The 25,667-nt window shown below is 39.9% G+C and overlaps 3 protein-coding genes across 9 annotated transcripts; 2 read left to right on the top strand and 1 right to left on the bottom strand.

Annotated features, from left to right (window-relative positions):
- Nucleotide 1: 1 nt before the first annotated feature.
- Nucleotides 2–19,896, bottom strand: LOC110064149 (serine/threonine-protein kinase Kist-like). Of its 7 annotated transcripts, XR_016202332.1 has the most exons (15): nucleotides 19,729–19,888; nucleotides 18,259–18,543; nucleotides 17,278–17,555; nucleotides 16,346–16,441; nucleotides 15,765–15,887; nucleotides 15,156–15,212; nucleotides 14,703–14,806; nucleotides 13,796–13,863; nucleotides 13,343–13,453; nucleotides 13,142–13,249; nucleotides 12,766–12,854; nucleotides 12,054–12,260; nucleotides 9,552–9,601; nucleotides 2,031–2,225; nucleotides 2–555 (listed from the first exon to the last, which is right to left on the bottom strand). XR_016202332.1 is itself a non-coding variant. In XM_089274661.1 (12 exons), the coding sequence occupies exons 2-12, from the start codon at nucleotides 18,539–18,541 to the stop codon at nucleotides 12,123–12,125; spliced, it is 1,371 nt and encodes a 456-aa protein (XP_089130787.1). In that variant the 5' UTR covers nucleotides 18,542–18,543; nucleotides 19,729–19,889; the 3' UTR covers nucleotides 11,997–12,122. The 7 variants fall into 7 exon arrangements, 4 of the variants coding, with proteins under 4 accessions (XP_089130787.1, XP_020626816.2, XP_089130788.1 ...); XR_016202331.1 differs by having other exon boundaries at nucleotides 2,031–9,601; XR_016202333.1 differs by lacking the exons at nucleotides 2,031–2,225; nucleotides 9,552–9,601.
- LOC110064151 (uncharacterized) lies at nucleotides 6,913–8,628 on the top strand. The gene has a single exon (XM_020771158.2). The coding sequence runs from the start codon at nucleotides 6,913–6,915 to the stop codon at nucleotides 7,939–7,941; it is 1,029 nt and encodes a 342-aa protein (XP_020626817.2). The 3' UTR covers nucleotides 7,942–8,628.
- A 72-nt stretch (nucleotides 19,897–19,968) lies between the features above and the next one.
- LOC110064148 (uncharacterized) lies at nucleotides 19,969–23,770 on the top strand. Its single transcript, XM_020771154.2, has one exon. The coding sequence runs from the start codon at nucleotides 20,280–20,282 to the stop codon at nucleotides 22,749–22,751; it is 2,472 nt and encodes an 823-aa protein (XP_020626813.2). The 5' UTR covers nucleotides 19,969–20,279; the 3' UTR covers nucleotides 22,752–23,770.
- The last annotated feature ends 1,897 nt before the right edge of the window (nucleotides 23,771–25,667 follow it).

Below are 25,667 nucleotides of genomic sequence, written 5' to 3'. Positions count from 1 at the left end.
CTTTACCTACTTATCTTCACTTATTTATTGTAAATAAGGTCCCTGTTCTGAGTAACGAAGGAAAACTGGACTGAGAGGGGGAGCCCCATCTAGGCCTCGTCTCCAATCCCCTTGCTCCAGTCCAGGCACTCTTATTCAACTTGGACGAATGAATGTGAATTAAAAGCCAAATAAAAATAGATTTTTTTTTTTTTTTGATTAGACAAGGAGCGATTGTTTGCGGCCTGTTTTCAGGTGCATAAATACATCAGGTAATATTGCCCTTCGTGAATTTTCAGCTGCCCGGTCACCCTTGAAAGCAACTATCTTCCCACACACGTGGGCGACGCCGTCGCCATAAGATTCAAGTTCAACCTAAGACAATATTTTGGGCTGTTCGAGCAGTTCCTTTATCTGCATTGCACAATGACAACGTGTCGAAGAAAGGAGCTGCCCTATCCAGATGTGTTCAACTGCAGAACACAAGCACAGCACTGCCCATACCAAGAGGAAACTGACATCACAGCTGGTCCCTTTGTGGTGTGGCCAGTGGGTTTTAAGCGGGATCGAAAGAACCTGGAGAGAAAAGGTAATACATGCGATAAACTAGTAAGATAGGATGTATTAAATCAGAACGGGTTTGGCTGTTCAGGGAAGCCATTCTGATAATGGACCACAGGATGGCATTGATGGAGTTGATAGAAGTCATAAAACTGAAATATATTTTCCAGCCCCCTTACCCTCCCTAGTCCTTCCCCCGTTTTTGCCCCGTCCCTCCATGCAACCTTTTTTCGCCAAAAAAAGGTTTGAACCACATGATACGCTTCCTTTAATAAATTTATATCAGGATAATTAACAATTAAACCCGTGCCCCTTGAGGGCGAAAGGTTTAATTGTTTTAGTATCACCCAACTAGTCGGACAGAAAGGCAATAATAAAGTTAGCAAATGCAACTTGAAAAAAATATTTATTTGGAAATAATGCGAAAGAAAGCGTCGCGCTCCATTTCGCCAATTTCGCTACCCGAGGACTATTACTAATAGTCCTCTAGTAGCGTAGCCAATTAAAATGCAGGATTTGCATTAGTCCACTAGTTGGGTGATACTAATAGTTGATATCTGTAGAGTTTTGTAAGAGAAACAACAGTCCCGCGCTCTCAGCCCCTAATAATTTTGGTTGTTTTGTCCTTAATTGAAACTTATACTGGCATCAAAAATTCTGAAACATCAATTTAAAACAAAAGTTATGGGTATCGGTCAATTTATAGCAAAAGCCACGAAACGGAGAACGTTTTAGGCGTCAGTGCAACATCATCCAGACGGAAAGATCAAAGTGGTACAGTGTGATTGTAGTTCTAATCTAGCGCAACTTTAATTCCATTTTTAGCAAAGCCATCCGAACGCACAGAGCAAGAAGCTGCAGCACTCTCAAATAAAGACAGCAATCAAGGTAAATGCAAACACTCCCAGGCACTGACATACATCAGACTCTTCGCTAATATCTCAAATATCCGTTCATTGGAATCATACGCGGAACTCGTTGGATATAGTTACCTTTCTTCGGTAGCAGAATAATAATCACTCTAGCCAATCACAAAGGGAACACACAAATACAGTGAACCAATCAAGACTCAAAGGGATTACATGTAGCTGACGCAAAGCGCGGGAAAACGTGTGCGAGCGAGTCATGATTGGTTTTGGTTTTACGTCTGATTGGATGGAAAAGTGGCGCGAGTTTTTCAAGCAAATAATGTAACGTAGTTGATGTAAAACCCATTACTTTTCGACACTCAAATGAATACTACTCTAACGGTAATACCTACAGAATAAGTGTAAGCACCCTCATTCCCCTTTTCAATGTTGGAAAATGGTAAAGTGCAAACTTGTGTTAGATGGGGAGGGGCAAAATGCGCAAAGAATGAATTTTTCCAACCCTTATGACCAAGGCTGGGGTGGAAAGTAGAAATACTCCAACTAGCTTAAATGCTAGGGAAACAGGAGATCAGCGCCGGGCTGATGGGCCACTAAGCTCAAACGTAGGCTTTGCCTTACCTTGATCCTTTGCTTTTGTAGAACTGAACTTCAACCCATGTCTTGTTAGCATAAGCCAGTCTGGCTTAACATAAGGCAGCCTGGCTTATCTTTCTTTACCTTTCTTTCACAGTGTGCCTGAACTTCCTTCACATCACGTTTGCATCGACTGCTTCCTTTGCCCTTGGTGTGATGACGATCTTGTTAATACTCCTTCTGAAGTGGTACAAGGAAAGAAACAAGCAAACCGAAATGGAGGTGCAGGTGTGAAACGGCTGAGACGCCGAACGCGAACCAATAGGTTTCAGAATTCGCCATTGTGCCTTTGATTACATTTTCTGTGTTAAACAATTTGAAACTGTTATTTCTAAATCACGCTATTGACGAGCTATTGTAATTTCCATACTTTCAAGCTATTGAGTAGTTGTTTAATTGTTTCAGTATTAAGCTATTGATTAAATCACTGACGAGATCCAAAGTGTACTAAGCTATTGAGTAGCTGTTTAATTGTTTTAATATTAAGCTATCGATTAAATCACTAAGATATCCAATGTGTACTAAGCTATTGAGTAGCTGTTTAATTGTTTTAATATTAAGCTATCGATTAAATCACTAAGATATCCAAAGTGTACTAAGCTATTGAGTAGCTGTTTAATTGTTTTAATATTAAGCTATCGATTAAATCACTAAGATATCCAATGTGTACTAAGCTATTGAGTAGCTGTTTAATTGTTTCAGTATTAAGATATTGATTAAATCACTGACGATATCCTAAGCTATTGAGTAGCTATTCAATTATTGGTAATTATTTTCATTATTGTAGCTAATTTATTTCAGCTATTTTTTTTATTACTATTATTATAGTTTACTAAGCTATTGAGTAGCTATTAAATTATAGGTAATTATTTTTATTAATTATTGTAGCTATTTTATTTCAGCTATTTTTTTAATTATCATTAGTTTACTAAGCTATTGAGTAGCTATTAAATTGTTTCAGTATTAAGCTATTGATAACATCACTGACGATATTCAATGTGTACTAAGCTATTGAGTAGCTATTCAATTATTACCTATCGATCATTGATCATCAGTGTCATTGTCCACTAATCCAATGTGGTGTAAGCTATTGAGTAGCTGTTATCATTATTGCACAAGTGATTAGGAAACTAATATCATTGTATTGAGCTATTGAGTAGCTTATATCTTTCCCTCAAACTTTTGAGGAGCCATTATCATTGTATAAGCTAGTTATTGAGTGGTAACCATTAGTTGAGAATCCACTTTTATGAAGCTACTTGTGCTGACGCTGCGGACAATAATTGATTATTACAACAATTTTCAAGATATGTCATTTATGAAAACCCTTTTAAAGGATCAGTAATTAACGATGTGATCAGTTAGAGCTGTTAGGTGTTACTTCTTACTGTGTGCTACCGTGGAAATAAAAGTCATTGACTTAAAAAAATTCTCTTTCGTCGTCATTTCTCTACTCGGCAAAAGATCGATCGCCAGCAAGATTCTGTCTTCGTTCTCTGTCAAATGTGAGATTTTGATCAAAAAATTTGAAAACGTTGCATTGCCCGCCACAAAAACACTGAAGTTTATAATTCGATAGTCGCGCATTTGTGAGTGGCACCACGTGAAACAACGCATTTTACCGAGAACCCTGAACATATTTCTAAGCACTTCACTTTTTTAACTTGATCAAACTCCTCTTAACAAACATGTAATTTCAGTCGCACAGTACAATTTACAGTGCAGCGCGCCTTAACGTAGGCTCGATTTCCAGCCGTTTTGGGAGTGCAGTTGTTTATCCTCCTCCCAACGAGGAGTGGTGCGGGGCAAGGAACGCGGGCTCACTAAACGGCTGGAAATCGAGCCTAGCCTTAGCTTAGCCTGTGGCCAGTTAACAAATTTTCCTACAAGTTAGTCAATCAGGATGCACGATAAAGGGGTTTGTTCAGTGGAACACCAAGACTTGGCCCATGCTGTTAGCTGAAGTGGCCGAAAAAATTGCGTTTTCAGTCTGTTCCAAAACGAGTGTTTGGTCGATTCGTCGAAATTCCTTGTAATCAGGAGCTCTGCTTGTAATGGATCCTTTTCGCCAGGGCCTTTCTGGGGACATACTTGCAAGAGCCTATAATGGGTCCAAAACCTGAACAAAGGAGTTTCGAAGACCATCCCGTACGGAGACTAGTCTTTTACACTTTCCCCTTCTTGCGAGGAACATTATGAGAGGGAGGGAGGGCTATGCGAGAGTTAAGACCTGACATTTTTTGAGTTCAATAGGGAGAAGGAATGAAACTTTTTCAACCCCTCGGGCGTTTTATTTTCACCCACGTCACGCTCTTAGATCTACAACTACGTGCTTACAACAAGACGTCTTTAACTTTCATTGGAAGAAATGATTCAGAGATTTTAAAAAGTGTTACTACCCTTCCCATTAGACCGCGACAACCACGATTTGCCGCCTTCAGAGTACTTTTTTTGATGTCACGAGCCTTTTTCAAACCAATCACGTGATATATCTAAAACAAACTGATTGGTTTAAACCAAACAAGCGACATAAAACGATACTCTGAAAGCGGAAAAAAAAATTCGCGGGCGTGGTGGTCTACTGGGAGGAGTATATAGTACAGTATGGGGATAAGCCTCGCGTAAGTTCTTTCAAAGCCATAACCTATAACAACCTGCTATCAGACTCTCAGTCTCTTCCGCAAAAAAATAGGCAAAGGGATCGTCGTAAAAGCTCTATTCAACCCAGAAAGGCGGCCATTAAGTTAGACGATACAATACACTGCTTAGCATGACCACTGGCTGACTCGACTATTAGCAAACTGATAATCTGAGAGGCTAGATAGAGCCATCAAGAAGCACGTGAACAAAGGACCACGCGAATTTAGTTGAAACACTTGTAAATGTTTCAAATTACGATCATAGCAACTAGTAAAAACTTGTCAACACTCCCAGCTTTCCCCCTTTCCAATGTGGAAAATTGTGTGTCAATTCAGGAGTGTTTTGTCACCGGGGTGATGATTTCAAATTAGGTAACTCGGGGATAACTTCGCCCAAACTTTGTCCGAGCACTGTGCATTTGCTGCTTACTAAACGGACTGTTCATAATTGGTTGTAATCGTCCGTCGCGGCGTCATCTTCTACTTTCTATTTTAGAGGAAATTTCGGTTTTTAGCTTTTTTCTATTAAAATAACACTCAATGAGGTATATTTCTGCCAAAGCAGTCACGACACACGTCAAACTGTCAAAAAAACAATGCCTTTTTTATAAATGTACTTGGAATTGTTCAAAATGCACTCTTCTTGGCCAATTTATATTCTAAAAGTAACTTTTGGGATCATAAGACACGATTTCATCAGTTTGCCAACAGTTTATGTGTTATGACGTCATTTTGACGTAAAACGTACGTCTTTGAATCATTCTATTTTAAACGGCAACTATAGAAGACATCATTATATTATAATCGCACTCGTCCAGACTAGATAAAATGTCTTTGCCGTCAACATTCGTTTTCATGACAACAATGAAAACGGTCTGAATTAAGCAGTCTATTGCTGAGCTCTTTTAAATCTAAATATGCTTCTGGCCAATTAGTAACAAAAGGCATTTTGACTATTTTAAAAGTACAGTTCACCCCCGCTATTTCGAAATCTCAGGGGAAACGAAAACTTGTCGTTCGAAATAGTCGATAGTAAATGACATATTAAAGCAAATCCAAAGGGAAAAGGTATGTGTTCGAATAAAACGGAGAATTCAAAAAAACCGAGTTCGAATTAGCGGTGTCCAACTAGATGCGCTGCATGGTTTCAATTCCACTTTACTTTTAAAACGGAAAAGAAAAACACTCAAAATGTCCGGCAGTCAGAAGCGGAAAAAATGCTTGTTTGGTATGAATTTCCGAAGTAAAGTGTCCCATCCAATATTGCTAAGAATTACTCATAGCTTAGTAAACGACACTTGTGCTCAGTTCTGAACCACACGGTGAATAACTCATAGGCATAACAATAAAGTAACTCATGTAAGCTCGCTTTAAAAAGGATTCGTGCTTACTTCATTGACTCAGCAAGTTGAAAAGTGTGCTAAGAGGTCTTCGGTACTCGTGGGAAAGATTGAAAATATAACAAACGGTATTTGGCGTGCAATTAGGATAAACTAAATCTCATAAAGCAGAATAAATGGCCCCCAGTCAAGAGTAGTCATATTTCCAGCTGAAACAAACAAAAGATGACGAAAAAAGAAAAACCGTCGTTGATCTCTCTCCACTTCTCATTGAAAACTCTTGAAACCTGCCAACTCGATGACGTAAAACGCTAACCTCGATGCCCTGACACACAATTTGGGAAGCAAGAATTTCCAAACAAAAGAGCGTAGGAGACTGATCAAATCACAGCTGGAATTAATAAGGCAATAATCGGCCTAACATTTGAACCGTATAATTATCAATGGCCTTCATGGGCATAGAGCGATACAAAGTCCTTGATGCGAATTTAATAATTTTGTTTGAAATCGCCTTGGGCGTCAAAACAGTCAAAAGGAACTTGTTTCCGAGTGACCCTGTCACAAAAGAAAACCGCCCTTTGCGGAGAAAAAGAATTCCATTCTTAGTGGTTTGCCATCTCTGATCACAAAACGTAACATCGTGTATTGTTTTTAAACAGAGTGTGTGACGTTCAAGTGTCTTATGCTAATAACTTGGATATCTGGCATACTTCTCACACAAACCGAATGTATCGACTAAGCGAATTGTAATGCAAACGATTCCGCTCAACGCGACAGTGATTTTCGACGGCTTGTCAAAATGTCTATCGCTTTGTTTCGTTGGTTAACAACGCAGAGAAAAAGACGTCAGGAGACAAACTGCTGCTTGGTGTACTGAATCGAATCACTATGGGAGAGAGAACACCACGACGGAACAACAATATCGTGTTATCCGCGCAACAGCTCGACCATAACGCGAGCAAAGCTCGTAACCTTAACAAGAGAGCGGGCAATCGCTTGAGGCTCCGAAAGGGCAGCATTGATGGACACCAATCCACTAATCTGCACTCGCTTAACTACGAGATGCGTCGCCTTAAGCACGAGTTGAGAGAGATCACGCAAACGTCGGGCACCTTAGAAAACAGCGAAACAATAACAGAGCGAACAATGCCGGGCAAAGCAGGCGCTGATTCAACAAGAAGAAAAAAGTCCAAAAGAGTTGCGTCTTTAAAAAATAGTGATAACTACAACGGCTTAGGTTTAGCTGGAAATGCGCTCACAGCTTCGAACAGCGAGACGCAGACGATATCGAATGACCCTTCGCGACGAAAAAGTTTGTCGTTACCAACGCTACCCTCCATGAGCAGCACTCTCCCGCAACTCACGTCTCGGACTGACATTTCACGGGTAGAGGAGGACGCTACCCAAGACTCATTCACCACGATTACTTCGTCAAAGCCCAAGGAAAAACAGAGAAGGCAATCACGCGGAAAGCTTAGCCTTGATGTGTCGCCGGCCGGACAAAACCCTAGACAATCCACCGATAGAGGTACTGTAAACGTTTCTGTCACAAATACAAACGGAGAAACCGAACGATTTCGCCCGGTCTCGCAGGCCGCTCCCAAACTAGATACTTCGTTTGCACAGGTTAATCTCGACGCTGTCAAAGACAGGATTCAAAATAGACTCTCACAACCCGCAAGCACGAATCAATTGATGGATGATGAGGATGACGACCCTGATATAACACCGTACCTCCATGTTCCCCCAGACGGCCTACCTAGAACTGTATACCTCTTACCACCTTTGACTGATCTCCTGCAAGAGGCAAAGAAAGCCAGGTACCTTCGCAGACCCAAGAAGCCTCTACAAGAGGTGGACATGGACGACCCCGAGAGAGAATTAGGAATCGACGAAATATTTAGCAAAAAAGGATAGGTGGGCAGCGCGAGGTTGCAACTTCTGCTCGGAAACTTCTGCAGATCCAGCTGTAGTGTCTCGTACAAATTGATTTATAAACGTTCACAGACAAGACAAATTGATAGCCGTTGTAGATTTGATCAAACCTTTTCGTGCTCTCCAAACGCAGTAATGTTAAGCCTGAATGCCACGGATCTCTTCGAGTTTATTTTCACGGCTGATATTCCTCGCCGACTTTGCGCAAACTTTGTCCAAGGTAAATGTATTCTTACTAGTTTTTCAAAGAGAGCTCGGGAAAAGATCTTCTGCAAGATCATTAATTTTATTTTTAACTTTTATTACTATAATGAATATCTCATTTGGCTGGCGATAAAACGGAACAGCATTTTTCAACTATTTTTAATTTGTGAGACGGTCACGTCATGTACAGAGTCCACAGTCCAAGGGAAACCGCTAGTTGTCATCGTCGTGTCAGTTTAGTCATTGCGACCCAAGTCGTCTGTCAAGGCAAGACATTAAATTGCGTGTATGAAAAGTTGCGAAATACATTTTGGTCTAAACAACAAAGTAGTTCGTTTTTTTTGTTCTAAGTAAATATTGACCGTCTCGCATTATCTTGGCAGTTTACACACAGTTTCTTTAGACTCCATTGTGAACGTGAAGATCATCAATCAAAGCGTTCATTAAAATTCACAAACATCAAAATATTGTGCAAGTGTCATCTTTTTAATTTAACAGTCGAAGAGAAACATGTGATTTGTTTTCTCCACAAACAGAAAATGAAAGGTTATCCTGGTAATCACAAGATTTTTTACCAAAATAATGTTCAATTTTTCGCGAATATCACGGTAAAAAAAACGTACATAAAATGTGCAAAGACTTTTAGACGAAAAAAGCTAAATTACGAGTGTTCGTCTTTTAAAAAAAGTTAAATTAAATTAAGGCTATAGGCTGGACGTCGCTTTTCTCTTGGTCAGTTGTAAAGATTCTACACATGATGCCCGCGAAAGCTGAAAAGTTTAGGTCATTAATTTAAGCAACGTTTACATTTTCTACTGATCAGACTATTGAACGAAAATTTGCTTGAAACACAATAGTCCAATACATTGAAAGTTAAAAGAATCTATGTTAAATTGCCACCCTTGAGATTCAATAGGCTATCCGTCTTTCAGCTCAGAAGTCACGCCGGAAGGTAAACACAAGCTCTTGAACAATTAACACCTATTTAAAAAGTCTTTTAACTGAACAAAAATCCGCACACTTGATTTCTTTTTATCTGAGTGAACTTGTCTTAAACTGCTGGAAAAACTGTGCTCTATCTAGAAAAAAGCCGGTACGTGATTCAAATTGTATAGAATATGAGGCCATTTCTTGTATCCTAGCTTCCCAACGTGATCTCTTTCGGCAATTAACGCCTCGGTAAAATAAGCCACCTAATTGATTGTTCACAAATATCCACACTCAATTTGTTAAAGATTGAAATACACGCAAACGTACAAAAGAAACGGAAAATTACAATCTGACCAACAAAAAGACCAGCAAGTGACTTCAAATGTGCTTGGAAAAGCTATCATGTGTCTATAAAACTACTGGTAAAGACTCGTTCTCCACAGAAACGTCCTAAATACCTTGGTTGCTGAGGTAAGCCAGTGATATATTTCGTCCACAGTCGGATTGTCTAGGGAAAATTAGTTTGTTGAAATAATTAAACAGAACCACTTGGTCATTAAAACGAGGAAAAGTATTAGCATTTGTTTTGCAATGAGCCGGTCTCGGATGTATCTAAGCTTCAGTTGATTGTAAGGAATGATACCGGTTTCGCCCCATGGCGAGTTCGCCCTCACCTAGTTCGCCCCCACTATAAAATTTCTATTTCGAGTTCGCCCCCAACTTTTAGTGTTCGTGTTTACGTAGTTGTTATCGAGTTATTAAACGTTTTCGAAGAACCATTTCAGCCTATGTATGTTTGATAAGCTTAGATGATGATTGTTCACTTGTTGCAGCCGCCGCGCGCATAGCAACAAAGTCAAACAGTTACCGGTTATCTCGCCACCAACGAACTCGCCAAGCAAAGTCACCTCGCCACCAGTAATCTAATAAGGCAGTGGATAAAAGAACGAGGAATAATCTCTATATACGACTCGATCTGGTTGGGGCGAACTCGATCAAGTTGAGTTGATGTGGGGGCGAACTCGGTGGGGGCGAACTCGCCATGGGGCGAAACCGGCAGCTACCATTGTAAGCATTACCCTTGATTGCGTGCATCGAACTTTCACCTAATTTAAACATTAACGCACGGAACACGACAAGCCTGGGTCGCATCCAAATAAAATCGCACGCATTTTTAACGTCCCCCTAAAGTCTGATGCTTTTAACTATAATCCAGAGGAAAGATAATCAACACTTGAAACGATAACAATCGGTATCCGCAGATCAATCCTGGCCGACTGACGGTTGTACAGAATACTAACGAATTCCGTCATACAAGACTACAGGACTATTTAACGATAGCGGCCGACGAAACATAGAAAACAACAAAATATAAATTATTTGATAAGTTGATATTGAGTAGATGTCGGTATGGCCTCCTAAGCAGACACTCTTTTAGCCTCTTCCAAGCGTTCAGTTAGTTGGGACACAGCGCGAAAATGGCACACGAAAAATGGGGGAGAAGCGAACCCAAGCCTTTTTCTCCTCTCCTACGCTCCGCCGTTTTTTCGCGCTGCTCCCAACTTATGCATCAGTCAATTCCAGCAGTGCCCATCCCCCCCGGGCTAACCCCCGGGCATTAGCATTTTTTTAAAAAAATGGGCAAATTCCCTGGGATGGGGAAACATAAGCTGTCTAAATGCCCCAGGGTGGGGACGAAGAAAGAGGGCAAGTGCCCCGCCCCCGGGATCGTCGCCTTCCAACACATCCGCAGTTTTTAAATTAATCAGTGAATAAAACGGTCAACTGTTCAGTATTTTAATGCAACGGTAAGACTTCAAGGACAACAGTACGTGTTAGTTGATTCTGATTATATTTATTTCTTTATATTTGTTTTTAACAGTTTGCTAGAGGATAGCTGGGATTGCGGCGGGCGTGCCCCCAGCCGCGAGCGATGATAGGCGTCTGTATTCGGAGGCTACTTTTTCTGTGAAGAATCAAGACATTTTAAATGACGATGCATTGCATTTTAAGCTCGCAAGATCTGTCTTCAAGATCGCATCATTTGAATTCGCAAACCTTAAGTATTTTAACTCCACTTTCATGAATTTAAAAAATGCTAGGCTAGTTTTGAATGCGAAATGCGAAATAGTCGTGTTCACGTCAGTTATTGTTTTGTGATAAACAAAATATAGTTCACCTTGTCGCTTATATTTATATGCTTACAAGTAATGAAGAAATATCTAAAATTGAGAAAACATAACTTCAAAAACAAGTTTCTCTAGTCCCTGACGGACAAGCCATTGTTCGACAAACGCCTCGTCTTTCCCGATGAACTCATCCATGGCACTTTCCAAAACACGTGTGTTGAATGCCCGGGGGTCGCCCCGGGGTACGCAAATGCCCAGCCCCCGGGCCACGATAAAATTGCGGATGCTCCACCCCCGGGACTGACAACTTGAGCAAATGCCCCGCGGTTGCCCGGGGGGGGATGGGCACTGCTGGAATTGACTGATGCATTACTGAACGCCTGGAAGAAGCTAACGCTCTTCGGAAGATTGCGTGACGAGCCCAAATAGCGTCTGCGTAAGCACCTGAAAGAAACCCTGTACGATGTGGTGTGGCAGATAGAGGGAGAATTAATCTCCCAGCAGAAGGAAAAGGGGAATACACCACCACGGGAGGCACCAAGGCTGTTTTAAAATATAGCTAAGAGAGGGGAAAGTGGATAGATCTGTGAGGAAAAAAAGGCCGGGATAATATATTTCCCAGAGAGCTGAAAGGGGGTAAAATAACCCCCTTCAGGTTAGGGGCGTATAAATTATTTATGCCAATAAAAAGCACCATTTTGGAAATGCTACCTTTTTCAGCTGCTTGGCAGTTTTTTATCGATTTATAAAATATAACTAAAGGGAGATAGCAAGTTTTATCTGAACAGTACTCTTTATTTTACAGGTAAGCCAGGTAAAATCACAACATACTGTGTATGACATAGCGTCCCTTGAAGAAATCACAGTTGAAAGTGTTCAGTTCATCCCTCGTAACGGATATCAGTGCCAGAAGTAGTCTGTATAGTAATAATCAATGGGATAAAAGCTGGTAATGACTGTCCTGCCATTATATTCACGCCCAGTTAGTGAACTGTGGGCCCGCGAGCAATCGTCAGCGTCAGAGAATTCAACATATACCTGAAAAACCAGAGAAGTGCAATAAGAAACTCATAACACAGGCCGTACATATTATGAACACAAGTCGTGTGCATAACTGCGAACCCAAGCAATGAAACCGCTACGATGTTTACAATTCTGCGCCACTAAGAAATTCAGCAAACTGGCTCACATTCGTTTCCTTGCCAACCCTTTCCAAGAAATGTTGATGACAAGGAACCTAAATCATCATTTACTTTGAAATCGTGCCAAAAAACACTCTACAAACCAAGGGTGTTCTCACGTGGGAGAGACACTTTACGATAACACTGCCTCTATCTCTCTCTCCACCCTGAAGTACAAATGAGTTATAGTTAAGGAAGCCTGACCAAATGCTGGTCACGGTCAACATGTGTTGGACCTTCATTTCATTTATCGGGACTATTAATACTCCTAGCCGCCTCATGTTATGGAAACTGGGAGAAACATTAGCAGACCACATGTCTCGGCTTAAAGTGCTGCTGCCATGAACAACTTGCCAATTTACCTTATATCCTACAGTTGAATCACCATCATACTTGAAACCTCTGACAACCCCAAACTTAGCACACTCCTCCTGTACATCCATCAACCCATCTGCACAGAGAAAAAAAAAGAGCTAATGAAATATTCCACATGTAATTCGTTTGTAAATTTACTTTTAAGGCAAAGTCTGCGTCAAACCAAGTGGCCTGTTTAGCCGACCCTATACTAACTTCTGTAGCATGAAGTGACTAGGAATATTTTTACTCCCCCTTGGATGGAATGCTAGTCCATTGTAGGGGTACCCCCAGCACTAAATTCACAGATACTCATTTATACACCCAGACGGAGAGAGGCACTGTGAGAGTAGAGTGTCTTGCCTAAGAACACAACACAATGACCTTGACCAGGACTTGAACCAGTACCACTTGATCCAGAGTCCAGCTCGCTAACCATTAGGCCACCACAACTCCACTTGCTTGTAAGGCTGTTATAACTTCTACAGATAACTGCACCATGGAATAAATTTAATATCTAATGAGATAAATGAGATAAAAACTAAATAAAATGAAAAGTGAGCAAAAAAAAGAAAATGTAAATACCAAAGCTTGAGTCTGAGGAGAGGTCATCCAGATGGATGTTAGTTAGCTGAAGGATTCTGGTTGGAAGCAGTAAAAACTCTTCTAAACTATGAGGAGTGCACCAGGGGGAACCTAGAAATGTAAGACAAAGGAAACAAATTTTTCAAGCATTAGTAACCCGTTTATACACAGTCAGCCATCACCAAAAGGTGTCTGAGTGATCAGTTTTAATCTCCTCTTTACTGCATGTCAAGACAATAAGCGACCATTCTTCTTGTCATATAATAGATCATTTCGTATTCTCGGTATTGGACTGGAAATAGCTTGCAACTGAGGCTAATACGGGGAGTCTTTTCAAATGCAAATAGACAGGCGTTGACAATACAGAAAACCATCACCTGAGTAACGTGCCAACATTAGCAATCAGTATGGAAATTGATGCTTAGAGCTTGACAATAAGAAGGTTATTCTTACTGTTCAAGAATGCATGTTGCATGGCATTAAATGGTGTTATCCTCTGCTCTGGTCGGCACTTCATCATTCTGGAAAGACAGAATAAATTATAATCACTTTCAAATAAATATTTTTCCTGTGGGTAGGTTACAACAGTCCCAAAGAGTTAATACAATGAATCATCATATTGTCATTACTGTCACTGTCTGGTTTTTGTTTTGCTTGTTGGAGTAGTAGCCACAAAGCTCAACACCTGATCTGTATCTTGGCAAGACCAACAAGATACTATGTGACTCATAAGCTCTTACACTGCCATCACATCTCTCAGGGTCCTACTAACACAATCATTGTCATGGTGGTCCCAATGCAGCCACCTTAGACAAGATCTCAACAGAAAAGATGGTCCTTTTAAACACAACATTATACACACCAGATCTAGGTTAGATAATAATATTACAATAACTTTATTTGAGTGTCAAGACGAAAATAGCAGTTTACTACTAGAACACCATAAAAATAAAATACAGCAATTTAAACATTATCTTCCCTAAACTTACACTAAACTTAAAATTTAAATTTGCGTCCCCCCCCCCCCCCCCCTTCAATAGGACTATTTTTATTACTATACAAAAACTACAACTGTTTACAGTGGTAAAAATGGTAACTTTTCACAGAATATGTGCTGCTGATCTGAACAGTTGCCATTAATTAATTCATTACAAAGACAGAATATCCTGGTTTGTTGGTCAGACTTCTCTCACAGGCAACACAGTGCAAGGCCATGAAAGGGAGACATGCATCTGCTTTCTGGGGTAATTCTCGATATATACACCATATATGGGGCTAAAACAAAGTCAATTACATACATGTATGTACAACTTAATGCAAAAAGCCCACATCATAACAGTTTACAGTTGATTGAAGTTACCTCATGATGAAGTCAAGAAATAACTCATGTTGTTCAGGTGTGATCTCTCTATCATCATCAGGCAATTCCTGCTTGATCTGCTTGAAATGCAAGCAGTTAGCATCCTGTATGACAAACATTTGAAACAACTAGCCAGTTAATGTTAGAAGACATAACCAAATTATGGTGTTTACAATTACCCAAACAGAAAAGGTATCAACTAGCAGTGTAATAATTATTCCATCATATTATTCTCACATTCAATTTCACTTTATACTATTAACCGGATATACACGTCAGTAGTAATAGCAGCTAGTCAGCATGTCAACCGATTTGGCAATGCTCCATCAACTATGGCATCGATGAGAAGTGCATCTAAAATGAAGTCATCAGCATGGCTGCATAATTATGACTTGCTGCAAAGCTTAGCAACAAACAAGTTTTTCAGTTATAACAATGACACAAAATTAACACCTTGAAACAACGGCAAATGCTTGTTGCTCCATTCTTCATACCACAGCATGTATAATTCTGTGTAAAAAAAAAAAATAATCAAGGAAGAGACATGCGTCAAAAGGCTGTAGATTTGAATAGCCTGGATGTGCTGTAGTTTAATCTCCGATGATAACATGCACATATCTGTGTATATCTACCAACTCCTTGCGACAGTATTGGGGAGAGTGACTCTCCTCTCCCTGATTTATTTTTGTTGAGGGGAGTGGGTAAATGTACACTAGTTATGAACAGGTGTCATGGCAACTCCAACATATGAGTAATTATATATGAATAAATAAGAATCTGTCTGTTGTCCAAAATATGTTGTAAGAAGCAAGCACTGTCTTTAGAAATACATTGACCCTCATGACTTTTGAGAATATTTCACTTAATGGTGGATGTAGAATATTGCACATGATAATAATCATCATCAAATGGCCAATTCCCTCTATGAGAAATGCCTGCAGGAAATCATGGTAGTTGTGTTCAAAATCTTCGACTGTATATTGTTTTGGTGAACACAACTACCCTGATTCCCTGCAAGAGTGTCTCATAGAAGGAACTGGCCATTGAGAAAATATTCATTACCTCTTCCTGCAAACACATGACACATGTTGGCTCATCTGTTAGACATCTGGGTGCTGGCATTCCTGTGTACATGTACCACAATACATAAGAAAAACTCCACATGTCACTGGCAAAAGAGCATCTCTGCAAGAATGAAGTCAGAAATCTGGATATTCAAGTGCACATACTTGGGAGAAACAGGTGTATGATGGCCCAATAGATAGGGCACTGGACTCCAGATTGACTGGTCAGCGCTGAGACCTGGAAAGAAACTTAACTCTCACGGCACCAGTGAAGTTCAGTTTCATGCCAACAACAGGGAAATAAGACTAGAGCCCATTATTGAACTGTCATGGATGAAGAGTTGAAGCTATGATATGTCAGTGTATAATGCCAGACTGTTCTCACATGATCAGATACCCTGACCTGAAGATGATGTAGTCATGTGAGCACCACTAACTGCCATTCCATCAGGCCGGTGAAGATTGAGCTCTGTGCTCAAAATATTCTGAGTAAACACCATATGCCCTGAATTTTGGCACTAAGTTTATTCAACTACCAAAAGATTGAAAGAAGCATGATAAACCCTAAATATCACTCACTGAGCTCTTTCTGTGAGTGATACCTTCAGCAACTAATCTGTTCCATGCTTGTGCTTCTGGGGATTGGTAACCAGGACTCTGAAGTGGCTGATGAGGCTGAGGAATAAAATGCAAATTAAAAATTGATTGACAGTCCTTTGCACAATAAGACACTGATCATATTTTTCTTACATTGGTGAAACTTTGCACTGATTGACAGAAGTTCAACTTTGAATTTCAGAATTGCTTTAAGACTCTGAATTATGAGCTACTACCGACAATGTATTCCACTGGAGGCTCAATACCCGGTGGCAGTTTGTCAATCTGTCTCAACAATTTGCTTCTACCCATCTTCTTTTTGTTTTCATTTCTCTATCATTTGTAGATCTATAGTAGCAGCAATACTACAGATGCTACTCTATAAATTTGAATTGAGGTAATAATGCATTTATATACATGTACGTAGAGTGTTTACACCACTGGATGGATAGAGGCACTGCGAGGGTGGAGCCTTACCAAATTTAATGCTAAATATCTGCTCAGCCAGCATTCAACAACCTACATGCAATCAAAAGGCCACCATGTTAATATTTTTTATTGATCTCAGATGCCTGTTATGGTGTTTTTTGTATGCTGTTTCACACCCCATTGATTTCCATCACATATTTTAAAAGTGGTCACCTGATGGCAATTTTTCAGTTTTAAAATTCACTGCCACAAAAAAAGATTTGAACTTTATGAAAATCATTGCATGGAAAGAGTGTACCTTGAGGGAATACCTTGAGGTGTAATATGCCACATGATCATTATACCATCATGTATTCACTGCCTTTTTTTAATCCCTCACCTAAACCAAAGGCTCGTGAAACTGCCTGAAGAAAAGCCACTTTAACAGACATCTGCATTCAATAGCACCCACATGTAAAAGTAAACTTTCTGCTTGAACAGCTTACTTGTTTTTCCTCCAAAAAACTGAGGCCAAAATCCACAAGTTGAAACATGCCTCTATTTGAATTCCACATTATGTTGGACATCTTGAGGTCCCCATGAACAACCCTGTTGGTGGCCAAAAAACTCAGAGCTCTCACAATATCCCAAGAGCATCGCTTAATGATAGACAAAGGAAGACCTTTCCCTGAGTTCTTTAATAAGATATGATGAAGATTGCAATCCAGCTTCTCATAAACCAAATGCAGTTGGTCTTTACATAAGAAGTAATCCTGCAAGTGCACTACAGAAGGAAAGACATAGTATTATTGATAATTTTAACACATAATTGTTGAAAAAAATACTTTGGTTGAATCTTGTGACAGTTGGTAGAGTAGCAAGCCCACACTAAGATTTTTGTTTACTCTGTAGTTGTTAACTCAAAGTATAAAAAGTATTTTTTTTATGGACCAAATGCCAATTGTAAATGTAGCAGCAATGATGTCACACTCAATTCTCTTTATTTCACAGAAAGAAAAAAGAGCAACTGCGATCTTAGCACTTGCACACTTGTGGGTGTTTCTCCTTTAACAGTACAGCCCCACCACGTAGTGTCTTTGATGGATTCATATTATAGAAAAAACAAAAAGAAATGACAACTGAAAAGGCTCTTCAATTAGGGCAAAGCCCAAAACGACTCTTGTACCCACACTATTTGACACTTGATGGAGCATTTTCAGCCTTCTTGTCATTTTCATCATAAGTGTCATGCATCACATAAGTTTTTTCTCTCATTTCTACCAGAAGAAGTCTAAGCCCAACAACAACCCATAAGAGTACCACATGTATCTCTCCATAGTAGAGCATAATCAGTAAGGAATTTCTGGGGACTGAGGAAATTGGTTGTGTGAACAGAGAAATTTGTCCACACCTGTCCAATAAATACCTCCCTTTCAGAACTTGGGGTTTTATTATTAACTTGAGTTCATACCATACTTGTAACTCACCTATATAGTGTTTATAGGGAGATTCCTGTTGACGATTCAAATACTCTAGAATTTCTATTTCATTAGTTGCAGCTTGCTCAAATTGATGTCCTTGTTTGAAAATCTTGACAGCTCCTTTCAGAACTCGTGGAGGAGAATGTCTGCATATGCTTCTGGAGTAGAATGTGCCTACAGCTTCAACAACCACACTGCATGTTCCCTTCCCTAAACAATGACCAAGTTGCCACTTATACTTTGCACTCTTTTTAATCTCCCCCTTATTGACATCTATAGAAGAAGCCATCTCTTTAAATGAAGGAAAAAAACAAATTAGTCTCTAAAGAAGGAAAGTTCCGTGTGGTGTTATTTCAGAGGGCAAGTGAAACACTTACAGTATAATTTATTATCAACTTGACATTATATTCACAGCCAAACCCAGTGAAGTGGTGTTACAAAGCACAATATACAGCACATGCTATTAAAGTTGCACTTGTATGTTTGGTTCATACAGACATCAGACCTTTTGTCCAGGCATTATTTAACAAATTTAAATAACATTCTTTGTTTCAAACATTCACTTTTGTAATAAAGAACTAAATGTAGTCATGTAATCAAAATCAATGGAAAACACTAATTTTGCCTGGGTTATATGTCAGCTTGTGGAGGTGATGTGGATTAACCTGCAAGGGACTAGCATCCCTTGCAAAAAGGAATAGAAATACTCCAGGTCACTTCAGGTCAGAAACCAGAGAGAAGCGCTGGCCTAATTTTGTAGTTCCAGAAAATATCAATGCCCCCCACAGAAGGGATCCCAACCCCTCTGGAAATTCCAATTAAGCCTCATACATTTCTTTACATCTTGTGGTCTCACAGAACCCCTCCTCACCCAGAAGATGCCAATCCCTTTTATGGAGGGAGCATACAGATGGATATTTTCTGGAACTGCACATTTGCCTCTTGACTCATATGTAAACTTTACCTTTTATATGTCAGCTTGCAAGCTTATAAGCTTACATAGAATTTACAAGTGTGTTGACTAAGGTTTCTCTTTGAAAATGATAACTGCCATTTTTCTTCTAATCTTTTTTCCCCACACACTTTATTCATGATGAGAGTACTCATCTGAAGTTTGGAAGTTTGAAGGAAGATTCTACAAATATGGACTTTCCTGGTCCCTTTTTTCTCCCTTTTTCCTTTTTCTACGAACGTTTATGCGCAAAATAATAAGTATTCCTAGTTAGTTTAAGTTTTCCTAATTAGTTTAGGACAACAAGCCTAATATAATTGAGTTAGCTATAGTTAACTTAGTTCATTAACGAATGGAAATCTTCCTAGAAAAGCTCAGCAGAGCTTGCTAAGATCTCCAGCCATTATATTATACATACAGTTATTCTCTGTAGCAGATTTAACGCTCACGTAAAAAAAAACCGCTTGACTAAACTTCGCATAGTTTGCACACATTTTGTCGCAGCGTCAAATGGAAAAATTTACCTCGTCACTAAGATAATTTTGTCTGCACGAACGACATGAGGAGCCATTGTTGCTTATTTCGCTGTACTACATACGGACATGAAATGGCAGTAGTCCGTGACAAGGAAAACTTAGTTTTATCTCCAGCAACAAGTATCATCCTGAGCCGCCATTTTGGAAAAACACCTGCAAAAATTATTTAAAGGGGAAGGGTAGGTAGTTTGACAGTTGAAAATACGTTTTTGTAGTTCAGAGGAAAGGATTGTATTATTACCTTTTTTATTTATAGTTTTAGACAGGTATCATATACATCGGGAACTTCATCTTCTCATTTTGATTGAGTTATCTTTTTCTCTCTTTGATATTCTCGGCCGTATATATAAACTATAAAATCATCAGGGACTCCACCCCTGGTATAAAATTTCAACGAGAGAGGACTGGAGAAAATAATCTTGCGCCCGCGAATGCCACTACAATAACGTGAGCATGCGTCGTAAACGTAAACATGGTGGAAAAATTATCCCAGGACATGAAAGAGCAGCTTAAACAATTTTTCTTTACACAGCGAAGCAATGGACAATAGTTTGGATGAAAAAGAAACAGAAGACCCAGATTACGAGTCTGTCAGCAGTGAACGCAAGCGAGAACAAAGATTCCTTAACACACGACAACAAGATGCAAAGGAACAAGCGATACAACGAATCGATCACATCATTCGTCAACAGTTTGGCTTTGAGGTACACTTGAAGGAGAGAGAAATTGATTTAATTGATAATAGAGTCAGTCAAGCAAAAGCCATGCTAGACAGGCTGAGATCATGTGTGCTGGCGAAATATTACGGCACGTCTGGACAGAAAGCCGTCAAAGGAACTAGAACAAACGACAAGTTGGGTCACTGTGATCGCAAGAAGTCAGCGCGAAATTGTGTCAAGCGAGTTGAATTTCCAAGAACTGGAGTCCCAAACCATTCCAATGAAATGGCCAGTGCAACAGGTAGTATTCAATTTAAAACGGAAACAACCAAGACGTCTGCAGTTACGGACACATTGACGAATAATGGTTATCTTGTTGACAGCCAATTGCAATCTAAGAAAACACTTGGATCGGGAAATACAAACGCTGTGATTCAAAGTGACAGCAGCAGCTTTATGTCAGAAGAACAACTGAAATTAAATGGAAATCTTCTACGTGGGTCAAGTGAGAATTCAAAGCCTGCTGTAGCTCATCATACAAAGAAAGAACAAGTAAATCAATCAAGTCAATCAAATGACAGAATTAGTAATAATTTCTTTAGGCATAGCTTAAATGAGAAATACTCTCCAAGTACAGCTGGAAACCCTTCAAGTGCAGTTGGAAACCTTTCAAATGCTGTGGGAAGCCCTTTAAGTGCAGTAGAAAAACTTTCGAGTACAACACCCTGCACCGGATCACGATTCTACATAAAGAAACGAATTATTGTTGGCAACACATCAAAGTACATATCCATCGACAGGCGGGAAGAGAATGACAAATCGACTCACAAGTGGATGGTGTATGTCCGCGGTCCACGCGAAGACCCAAATATTGATCGGTTTATAAGTAAAGTTTGGTTCTTTCTTCACCCGAGTTACCGTCCAAACGACATAGTGGAGGTAAACAAGCCACCTTTTCATTTGACCAGAAGAGGTTGGGGTGAATTTCCTGTGCGTGTACAGTTGCATTTCGTTGATCCAAGGAACAAGAGAGTGGACATCATTCACGAGCTGAAGTTGGACAGAACATACACGGGGCTTCAGACGTTAGGTTCTGAAACTGTTGTTGACTTGGAGCTTGATCGTAGGACGTTTGAAGACAACTGCGTCCCGCTTGGGACTTTGTCAGGTAAAGAAGATAGGCTTTCTTCAAATGCGACTGATGGAGATCGAGGTAACGATGACAACAACGTGGAAAGAAAAACAGTGAGCATTCTATACTACCAACAGAACCAGCTGGTAGCTGACACGCTTTTTAAAGTGAGAAAGTGTCCGGCCAATTCCGAGAATTCATCGCAGTGTCCTCAGTTGAAAAAACTCAAATTAGAATCTCCCTTTTCTGTTGGTTCATCAGCATTTTCATCAACTGTGTCCACACCAGTGAATAGTCAGCCAGCCTCACGGTGCAGTAGCCCTGAGCTGACCTCTAGCCATCTTCATGTAGAAAGCAAGTTCCCGGACGAAGTAAATGATATGTTGCGGAAGGCTGTGAACGAACATCCCTTGATTGATCCAGAAAGAAATGTTGTGAAACATCACTACTGTGCATCATCCATAGAACAGTTTCTTGGCTGGAACATTGGCAAGAGGAGAGCCTGCGAGTGGCAGAGGTCAGTGGCTATCAGGCGTCGTATGCTCAGCTGTATGCCTTCGTGTAACCTTAGCACCAAAGATATCTTGCTATGGTGTCGTCGGTTTGGTTACACGCCTTGTGACAAAGTAACTGGGGACGAGAAAGTGTTATTTTGTAAGTTGTGTGGAGGTTTCCTAAGTGTTCCATTTGATGAAACTTCTAAAGAAAAAGAAGCCCACAAATGCGAAGATCCACTTTTCAACAGCCTCACGCCGGCAAGTGAGCTTATCTCAGATGTTGAAGTTAAAGAAAGATGTCTTCCTGACGTACCAAAACCTGTCAACGACTCAGAAGACTTGGAAATTGATGTCGTTGGTCTTACGCCAAAAGAGAGAATAGCTGAACCACAAGAAAGCAAGCCAGTAATTTATTCGATCCCTTCAACTCCAGAACAGAACTGGATACGTGAAACTTGCAGCGACATAGGAGTCAAACTTAAAACTGTCAACACCGACGGATTAGACGTTCACGTGATCGAGAACCTCCTTTTAGCGGCCTGCAAAGGGTTCGCCGAGGATATTTTACGTCAATCATGGGCTATTGCTGCTGACCAGACTACGTCACACGGACCTAGGCTCGTGACACCAAGTCACGTGCACAAGGCCGTATGTTCTCTTCCTCACTGCGATTTTCTTACTCGTGCGTATCTCGGTGAAATTTTGCACAAGGAGGAGAAGTAATATTTAGTTAAAGGCAAGAAACCATTATTTATTTGAAACAGTCATGAACATAACACGTACAGTGCTCCGAAATTCCCGTATTAAAGCAGTATGATATACTAAGCAGTTGACTCTACTTCCTAACAGAAACTGGTGAAATAAATAGTCGGAGCAGATATTAAATTGTCTCGAGTTTAAGGTTTTGCTTTGTGGCTTTCTCACCTGGAATCAACCTCTTGTTCTTCCATTCTGCATGAACTCATCTTTATTTGCCAATCAGGTAAAAACTGACTTCCTAAGCCTTTACCATGCAATAGTTTTGTTCATCCTTCAACGGGCCAATTTTCTTAATAACCGACCTCCCTCAAGGACCTAAAAGTCTAAAGCGTTCTCTTTTCTTGTGTAAGGGATAAAACGCGAAGGATGAATAGCAATTTCAGCAATCCAGCGGATTGCCTAAAGCCTCAATCTGTTTGGCCAGGCCTCGCGTTTTTTGTCTAGTAATCAGGAGTGAAACTTTTGTAGACTTTCAAGAACCAGGTTCCTCAATTGAACAACGAAAAGGACGAGGTAAACTTAAAGTTAAGACGAACATAGAAAAACGTCACATAAACACTACTCAATTAGTATAGGTAGACGTATGAATACGAGTGCAATGAAGGATTTACACTACGAGTGATATTTGAAACTTCTCTCAAAATTTCACGAGCCTTTAGGCGAGTGCAATTTGAAGGAATTTTCAAATATCACTAGTAGTGCTCGACCTTTCATACGATTACTCATTTATTATATGACTGAGAAAATTGCAAACGCGCGCGCGTTAATTTATTCTGCAGTGCCCCTGCATAGGCCCGATTTCCAGCCGCTGTTCGGAAAACGAGCCCGCGCTCCTGGAATAAAGACCGGACGCGAGAGAGCGGCGGAAATCCAGCCTACGTCCTGCAGTGCAAATTAAAAATTAACGATAAATTGGCCTGTCCTCAGCCAATCACAATGAAGTAATTTTCCCAGTCGTAAAATAAACAAACTACTCTGCTTTTGCAATGGATACTTTGCTATACGTACAAAAGTCTCAGTCTTTTTTACACACCTCTTACTAACCGAGTTCAAGGGCCGTACTGTAAGTTACGGACCGAGTTTTCTCCCCATCGATTTATGAAGGGAAAGAACGAGGATCCGTAACTTACGGTACGGACCGAGAAAACGAGGTTAGTAAGATATTTATTATATCTCTACTGTGTGTCTGACGAACTCAGGAACGATTTCTGTTCACGCGGAACGGCTTCAGATTTCTGACGCACTTCGAAAGCAAAACGACTCAATTTGAAATCGTTGTTAAGAGACTCTTATGTCGTTAGCAGGTTTTAATACACAATTTCAGAGGTAAAAGAAAGTTTTAAACTTTTAATTGCTAAAAAAGTTAAGAACATTTGGGGATAAATCACGAAACATTTTGGCAGCAAAAACAGCTTTTAATGTTAGCGGGCCGTGCAGTAGATTACGGCCCGCTAAATTTACCAATCACAGCGCGCGTACTAACAGAGAGGTATAATAAAAGAAACTATTTTCCTTGAAAGACTTTCCACATCAAACTTGTTGTATTGTTAGCGCTCGCAAGCCGGAGAGGAACTAAAGTGTCTTTCTTTTGTCCTTTCAAGGACTTCTATCCTTCTTCACTCTTCGACATCTACTTTCTTCTTCAACTTCAGCCAACATAGCTTAATACCTGAACTGTAGACATGTTTGGGTTCTTGGATCGTGGGAAATGGAGGATTCCATATTGCATTTGAAACTACGCTAGAACATACCAACGGGGACAAGACCTAAAAAACTAACGGCGAGCCAATGAAAATGACGAGAAAGACAGTTTTTAACCGTAACTTAAACTCTCGCGGAGGTCTTAACCAAGGTCAGCAAGACTATGGAAACGGGACTAGCGCGGGACTGAGATGATATAATTAAAGAACCTATACAAAACGAGCGTCACTGAGAGCCTTGGATAGCCGTGGATGATCACACGATTAACATGAGACAAACTATAATTGGTGATTAAAGGAGCTCAATCACGGTATTTTAAGTCATTGCCGCAACTTACAAAATTACCTTGAAATTGAAGGAAACCTGAAAGTGATAGTTTACTAAGATAGCAAAACACTAAAGAGACAGTAATAATAAACCATAAAGGAACAAGGATGGTTAAGGATGGGGAAAATTGACACGGGATACAAACTACGGACTTGAAAAATTTAGGCTCAACTTTTCAAAATGCGGAAATTGTGACGAAAACAAATAAACAAAGAATACCTCATGTCAGCATACGTTTAGCAATGGGTACACGCAATCCCTACGTTGTCTATCAATTACTAGTAATAGAGCGCAGAGAAAGCAAATAAATGCATGCAAATATTCTCCAGCTGGCAGTAAAAGTAGAGAAAATCTTTCCTGTCATAAAGTTTAGATTTAGCGACTTTGTTCCCATAAGTCCTCCACTCTGATAAACGCCCCGGCCAAATTCTCCCCACCCTACTTGTGTTACAAGAAATACATAGCCCATAGTAATGAGGTAAAGTTTTGAGCTGTCAACATAATCATACAACTGGGAAATGCGAGAAGACATCAAATAAGAAAGAAATAAAAACTGTCAAATTTTTTTAAGTGGTATTTTAATGGCCTTGAATTGAAAAATTATTCAAACCAAAAAAATTGCAACTAACTAATCAATAAAAAGCAACAAGCAAATCTCAGAATGTGCAAACGTCGCCTACCGGGGAAAAACGAGCTCAAGACGTGATCCATGGAGTGACTTTGCTCTTGATTGGTTAAAAAAAAAGGAAGAAAAAATCGTTTTCCCTGATTGGTTATAAATAATTCCAAGGACATGTTTTCCTTTGCCAACTTCAGATTATAGTAAACGTTAAACCAAATTAAACTACACAT

The sequence above is a fragment of the Orbicella faveolata genome, unplaced genomic scaffold (genome assembly GCF_042242905.1).
Source record: "Orbicella faveolata isolate gen_17 unplaced genomic scaffold, um_ofav_v1 contig_36, whole genome shotgun sequence".
In the NCBI taxonomy this organism is placed as follows: domain Eukaryota; kingdom Metazoa; phylum Cnidaria; class Anthozoa; order Scleractinia; family Merulinidae; genus Orbicella; species Orbicella faveolata.
Note: the sequence above shows the minus strand (reverse complement) of the source record. Positions and strands in the feature narration are given on the sequence as shown.

Excerpts from the sequence above, each read along its gene's own strand:
- LOC110064151 (XM_020771158.2), top strand. The coding sequence starts at position 6,913 with ATGGGAGAGAGAACACCACGACGGAACAACAATATCGTGTTATCCGCG.
- LOC110064149 (XM_020771155.2), bottom strand. The coding sequence starts at position 18,541 with ATGGCTTCTTCTATAGATGTCAATAAGGGGGAGATTAAAAAGAGTGCA. Across the intron at positions 16,442-17,277 it reads GTTTTTTGGAGGAAAAACAA|CCTCATCAGCCACTTCAGAG; the intron begins GTAAGCTGTTCA and ends TTTATTCCTCAG. Across the intron at positions 12,855-13,141 it reads TGGTTCAAGTCCTGGTCAAG|ATGGGTTGATGGATGTACAG; the intron begins GTCATTGTGTTG and ends TTCTCTGTGCAG.
- LOC110064148 (XM_020771154.2), top strand. The coding sequence starts at position 20,280 with ATGGACAATAGTTTGGATGAAAAAGAAACAGAAGACCCAGATTACGAG.